This window comes from Mus pahari, chromosome 3 (assembly GCF_900095145.1).
Source record: "Mus pahari chromosome 3, PAHARI_EIJ_v1.1, whole genome shotgun sequence".
NCBI classification, from domain to species: Eukaryota; Metazoa; Chordata; class Mammalia; order Rodentia; family Muridae; genus Mus; species Mus pahari.
The window spans coordinates 17,059,373-17,065,520 of NC_034592.1; the positions used below are offsets into that span (position 1 = coordinate 17,059,373).

The following is a 6,148-nucleotide window of genomic DNA, read 5'->3' on the forward strand; positions in this document are numbered from 1 at the left end:
GGATTTCTGAGTTCGAGGCCAGCCTGGTCTACAGAGTGAGTTCCAGGACAGCCGGGGTACACAGAGGAACCCTGACTTGAAAAAAGAAAAAAGGAAGAAAGAAAGCCAAGCCAGTTGCTATGATCCGCTCCGACAAGCCTGGCTGCAGCAGGAAGGTTACCTCTGAGCTCAAGATTGCCCTTGGGTACGTAGGGAGTAAGCGCACCTACTGTACTTACGAGGCAAGACCCTGTCTTTAAAAATGCAGACAAACAGGCTGCAGGGGCAGCTCAGTGGTTAAGAGTACCTTCTGCCCTTACAGAGGACCTGGTTCCATCCCCAGCACCCACATGGCACAGCTCACAGCCTTCTATAACTCCAGCTCCAGAGGATCTGACATGCTCTTCTGGCCTCTGTAGGCAGCCAGCACACACTTGGTACATAGACATAGATATGTAAGAAACAGCCATGTGTATATTAAAAGAAGAATAACAAAACATTGGAGGACTTGAGGGCAAAGCTCAGTGCAGGTAACCAGCACGCCTGAGGCCTGGGCTCTGTCCCCAGCATAATTGCATACACAGACAAAACACACGAAAGAGGCCTAAATAGAGGAAAGGGAAAGCTTAAGCTGATCCAACGATGCCGGGGCCTTGGGAAAGAAGCTGCATTTTGTAGCAGGAACCATTAAAAATGATTACGGATGGTTGTGAGCCACCATGTGGTTGCTGGGATTTGAACTCAGGGCCTTCAGAAGAGCAGTCAGTGCTCTTAACTGCTGAGCCATCTCTCCAGCCCCAATTGCAAAGTTTTAAAATACTAATCCCAGCTCTCGGGAGACGGGTGGGTGGATCTTTGATCTCCACAGTTCCAGGATAGCCAGGGCTACACAGAGACAAATGAAGTAGTATAACCCTTCTCCACCTGTCCCCTCCCTCTCATGCATACATTTCCTTGAAGCTTAATGGCTCTCCAGCCAGACGCCAGCCAGGCTGAAGGGGGAGGAGGGTGGCCAAGGGTCACTCTAGAACAAGTTCTTAAGAGTTGTACTACTGCTGCTGTGAGCTGGGTGACTCTTGGTTGGGCAGCTGTCCCGTGCCTTGTAGGCTCTTTGGCAGCATCCCTGACCTCTCCCTACCAGCTGCCAGTCAACTCCCTCATCCATCCAGTGGTAGCAACCTCCAATGTCTGGACACTGTAAAGATCCCCTGATGAGCAGTTGAGAACCACTACTCAATGCAGGCATTGCCCCTCACCCTCTCCTAGCACCTTTGTCTTCTCAGGGCAGTCACCTGCCCTAGTTTCACCAGGGTGCAGGTTACTTCATCAGTGAGGAACCTGCTCCAAGTGCCACCATGGGAGGGACAACTTCTGCATTCCCCACAGCCTTTAGTCCTGTTGCTGGGGTGGGGAGGAGGTCTATTAGGGCCATCCTGGGTGCCTTACCTAGCATATTCCCTCCTATGGTGGCAGTCTGGAGATGTGGCACTTCTAGTACAAGGAAATCAAGCACAGAATGAGAAGGCGCACCTTGAGCCTTACAGAGAACTAGGTGAAAGTTGAAGGTAAAGTCACAGGAGCTGAGGCTGGCTGCTGAAAGGTGTGGTTACCCTTTGGTGAGTTGAAGGGACATGGGTAATGCCCACAGCCCTGCACAAATCCTCCCCCAGAAAGAGGATAGATCTTTGATCTCCAGGGCATTAATATGACTGATTGATAATGGGTATCGGGCTGGAGAGATGGCTCAGTAGATGAGAGCACTAACTGCTCTTCTAGAGGTCCTGAGTTCAATTCCCAGCAACCACACAGTGGCTCACAACCATCCGTAATGGGATCTGATGCCCGCTTCTGTGTGCTCACATGCATAAAATGAATAAATGATTGTTTAAAAAAAAAAGATAACGGGTGTCAAGGCTGCTGGCTTTGGAGACCAACAGGTTGTTCCATCTATCTCAGCTGTAGAACCTTTACCTTCCTAGCCACATTTTTCTTACCTATTTGTAAAGTTAGCAATAGTGTCTACCTCCTAGATTACTGTAAGAACAAAATATGACAGTCTGTGTGAAGGACATCATATAGAGTTGGCACATAGTAAGTAGGTCCTTGGTGAAAGCAGCCACTGTTGCTGCAGTTGCTTCCTCTTAGCACAGCAAGAAGAAATGAGGTCTTGGGGCCCAGCAAGGCTGAGGTTAACCCTGAGCATAGCACTGTACCAGCTGCCCCTAGGCAACAGAGAACTCGGATCTGTCAGCTTCCCTGTAAATGGAAGCCACGTTGGACCAGGCCTGCTAGGCTGACCCCAGGCTGTTGAGGCACTGATGCAGACTCAGAGAAGCGGGGTTGAGTGAGTGAGGATGACCAGTCTGACGGGGAGTCACACACCTGTAACCCCAGCCTTAAGAAGGCTAAGGCAGGAGACCTACTATGAGCTATGCTGTGTGGCAAGAGACGATGACCTTGAACTCCTGATTTTCTGTCTACCTTCTAACTGGGATTACAGCTGTGTGCCACTATGCCTGGTTTTATGCAGTCCTAGGGGTATGCTAGACCTGCACTCGATCAACTGAGCTCCACCCCAGCCTGTCACAACCATTATTAAGTTTATAGTTCAGCAACAGTATGTGTGGGCATGTGTGTGCCCATGTGTGTGCACATGTGTGTGAAGATTTTAGAGATTGACATCAAGTGTCTTCCTCCACCTCGTTTCAATTCAGTCTCACTGAATTTAGAGCTCATCAGTCTGTCTAAAATGTCTGGCCTGCACGCCCTGGGGCACCTCTTTGCTTCTTGTTTCTGCCTTCCATGTGCCGGGATTACAGGCACAGGAGCAGCCACCTATTGATCGATTGATTGATTGCATGGGTGTTGGGGATGGGCTCAGCTCTTCACGCTTGTACAGTGAATACTTTCCTGACCAAATCATCTCCTTAGCCCTACTATGTGCTTTTTTTCTTTTTTTTTTTTCTTTTTGGTTTTTCAAGACAGGGTTTCTCTGTGTAGCCCTGGCTGTCCTGGAACTCACTCTGTAGACCAGGCTGGCCTCAAACTCAGAACTCCGCCTGCCTCTGCCTCCCGAGTGCTGGGATTAAAGGCGTGTGCCACCATGCCAAGTGGCAATTGTTTTTTTATGCAACTAATCTCAGAACTTTCTGTCTTACAAAACAGAAAGTCCATAACCCCCCCCCCCTTGTTTCCTCACTAAAGCTGTAGATTTCACCAGGCTGCAGCATTGTGCAAGGTGTGAGCAGGAGTGGGGGTTGGGGTGATCGCTACCTGAGGCTCCCAGTTAGCAGGTGTGGAGACAACAGCAGGATTCTCAGTTAGGGTATGTGCTCGGTGGAAACATGGCTGAACATCAGCTAGTGGCGGGCCAGCCAAGACCCTAGGGGCTGATGGGAAGGAGTCCAAGGAGGGATTATGTTCTCCAGAAGGTCTCTCCAGACACACGAGCACCTACGCGCTTCGTGGACGATGAAGAGCTAGCCTACGTGATCCAGAGATACCGCGAGGTGCATGACATGCTCCACACCCTGCTGGGCATGCCCACCAATATGCTCGGTGAGTGCCGGTGGTGGGACAGCCTGCTAAGCGGGAGACGGCGGGGCACCCCCACCCCTAGGTCTGCCTTTCAGGCAGGGTCCCAGTTCATGCTTCTCTTTATCAGCTAGCTCCATCCTGCCTTCTGCATTGTATGAATGCCCTCGCAGCATCCGTGCCAGCCATCCTCATTCCTTCCCTGCCTCCCGGCCCTTGTCTCAGCATCTAGTCACCAAGGATCCCTGCTTCTGAAACCCATAGCAACTCCATAGCAACTCCTGTACAGACCATTGTCAGCCTGGCCTTTGAGATGCTCTGCATGCTGTCCCTGCGAGTCCCCTCTTCGGCCTTCTCTTACTTCTACCTGAATGCCGCCGCAAAGCCCACATAGGATGAGACTGGACCCCACCAAACCGTACAGTGCTTCTCGGGGGCCATTTCAACATCACTGCTTCCCCTCACCTGCCCACCTCCTGCCCTCCCTTATCTCTAGGAGAGGTGGTGGTAAAGTGGTTTGAGGCTGTGCAGACTGGCCTACCCATGTGCACCCTGGGAGCACTCTTTGGACCCATCCGCCTCCGTACGCAGTAAGTCTTCTGTGGTGGGAAGAGACCTCAGAAGGGCTGGGGCTCCAGGAAAGAAGGATGGCACCATACAGGTGCTTCATGCCTCTCCAAAAAACAAGGATGGGGAGAATAAGGCAGAAAGGGAAACTGAGTCAGTGAGCCCTAGGGTCTCCCCAGCCAGACCTCGGGGACTAGATCAGCATGAACAGGGTCTCATGAAGCTGCAGATTCTGGAATTGAACAGCCCTATCTTTAATTCTGAGCTTCGTTGTCCAGGGTGTGTGCTATGAGGTGTGGGAACTTCCTGCACTGAGATCTGCATGGGTTTGAGGGAGGGTTGACAGAGAACAGGGTCTGTCTGGGGACCTTATGGCTTTTCTTCTCTCTGCTGCCCTCCAGGAGCCTCCAAGTGCTGTTCTCAGAGCTGATCCCTTGGGCGATTCAGAACGGGCGCAGGGCCCCATGTGTCCTCAACATCTACTATGAGCAGCGTTGGGACCAGCCCCTGACAGCCCTGCGGGAGGAGCTGGGCATCAGTCCTCCCCCAAAACATATCCAGGGCCTGTCCTAGCCTGAGCTGCCACACAGGGAGGACTAAACTTTCCTCTCCACACACTGCCTTCCTTGGGACAAAAGAGCCTCTCAGCTGCTTTTGTTCTTCTCTTTGAACCTTGAACTCAGAGTGTCACTTATAATTTTTATAGTCATTGCTGCCAAACCTTCAGGGCCAGCCCAGGAGAGAGAGGCGGAGCAGTGGGGCCCCAGCCTGCTGTGAGCCATCTGGAGAGAGCAGTATGTGTCCCTGGAACAGCCATGTTGGATCATACTGATCATTGAGGTCTGAGGCCCCTCTTCTGGACAGTGACTCTGACAGGGCATTTTGTCAAGCTGTCTTCAAAAGCTTGACTACTACATCGTGTTACCAAGCCCTGAGCAGAGTGGTGGGGAGGAGAAGGCGTCTCTGCTGTCTGAATAAAGCTCCCATCAGGCCTAGAGTCTGTCGGTTGTCCTAGGCCTAGCTCCCTTTGCCTGAGGTACTGGTGAGGGGAATTCTGTCCCAGTTGGACTCTAGTTGATTGTCGCTGTCATTGGGTCTTAAGGCAAGCAATCTAGTAATCAAGTCCCCAACCAGCAGAAAACTAACAAGTCCCTTGTATTTGTAAGCCAGACTTTTGACATCAGCTGAGGGACAGCAGCAATCCCTATGGGTTAAAGTCCATCAAGTCTACAGACATGATTCCAGTCCCAGCACCCACAAGGTAGAAAGACAATGGTTTCTCACAAGTTGTCTGCCAATGTCTGCATGCACCATGCACATGTCCACACACATAAACACACAAAACGAAACTTCAAAGCTGGAACGAAACAAATAAAACAGGGCTTATTAGATGACTTACAAATGTGAAAGCACATGCCACCAAGCCCGAAGACCTGACCTCCGTCCCCAAGACCCACAAGGTGGAAGGTGAAAAACAACATCCACAAGTTGTCCTGACCAGCACAAACATGCCATGGTGTGCATGCACTCACACCTGTGCAAAGTAAAGTGAAAACTATCTAAAGTGATGGTTTGGGGAGATGGCTCAGCAGCAAAGCACTGGAAAACAGGACCCGGGTTTACCTCCCACCACAACTCCAGTTCTAGGACCTAATGCTGTCTTCTGACCTCAGGACCCCAGGCACTCTGGTGGTGCATATAAATACATGCCCACAAAATCTTCATCTACATAAATAAATCTTTTAAAAACTAGAATGAACAATGAAATGTTGGGGTGACTGGAGACAAAGCTCCAGTCCCTTAGTTTCTCTTAGGGAAACTTCTTCCTTCCTCCTGCCCTCCCCCTCCCTACCTCCTTCCCTTCCTCTTTCTCCATCTCATCCCCCCTCCTCTGTCTCTTTCTCTCCCCCTCCCTCACCCACCCCCCTGTAAGAGGCTTGGTAAGCCTCTTACTATAGGGAGGCTCACAACCATCTATAATGGGATCTGATATCCTCTTCTGGTTTGCCTGAAGACAGGGATGGTGTATTCACATACATAAATAAATCTGTTGTTTTAAACAGGGAGG

The 6,148-nt window shown here is 50.8% G+C and overlaps 1 protein-coding gene across 3 annotated transcripts in view; it reads left to right on the top strand.

The window, feature by feature from the left end:
- Coq4 (coenzyme Q4) overlaps positions 1 to 5,077 on the top strand; it is an 8,454-nt gene extending 3,377 nt beyond the window's left edge. Inside the window, exons 5-7 of one of the 3 annotated variants that reach the window (XM_021194468.2) lie at positions 3,408 to 3,537; positions 4,010 to 4,103; positions 4,482 to 5,077. In XM_021194468.2, coding sequence (XP_021050127.1) covers positions 3,408 to 3,537; positions 4,010 to 4,103; positions 4,482 to 4,653 — 396 coding nt within the window. In that variant the 3' untranslated portion in view covers positions 4,654 to 5,077. The other 2 variants (XM_029536821.1, XM_029536822.1) reach the window with 2 other exon arrangements.
- The last annotated feature ends 1,071 nt before the right edge of the window (positions 5,078 to 6,148 follow it).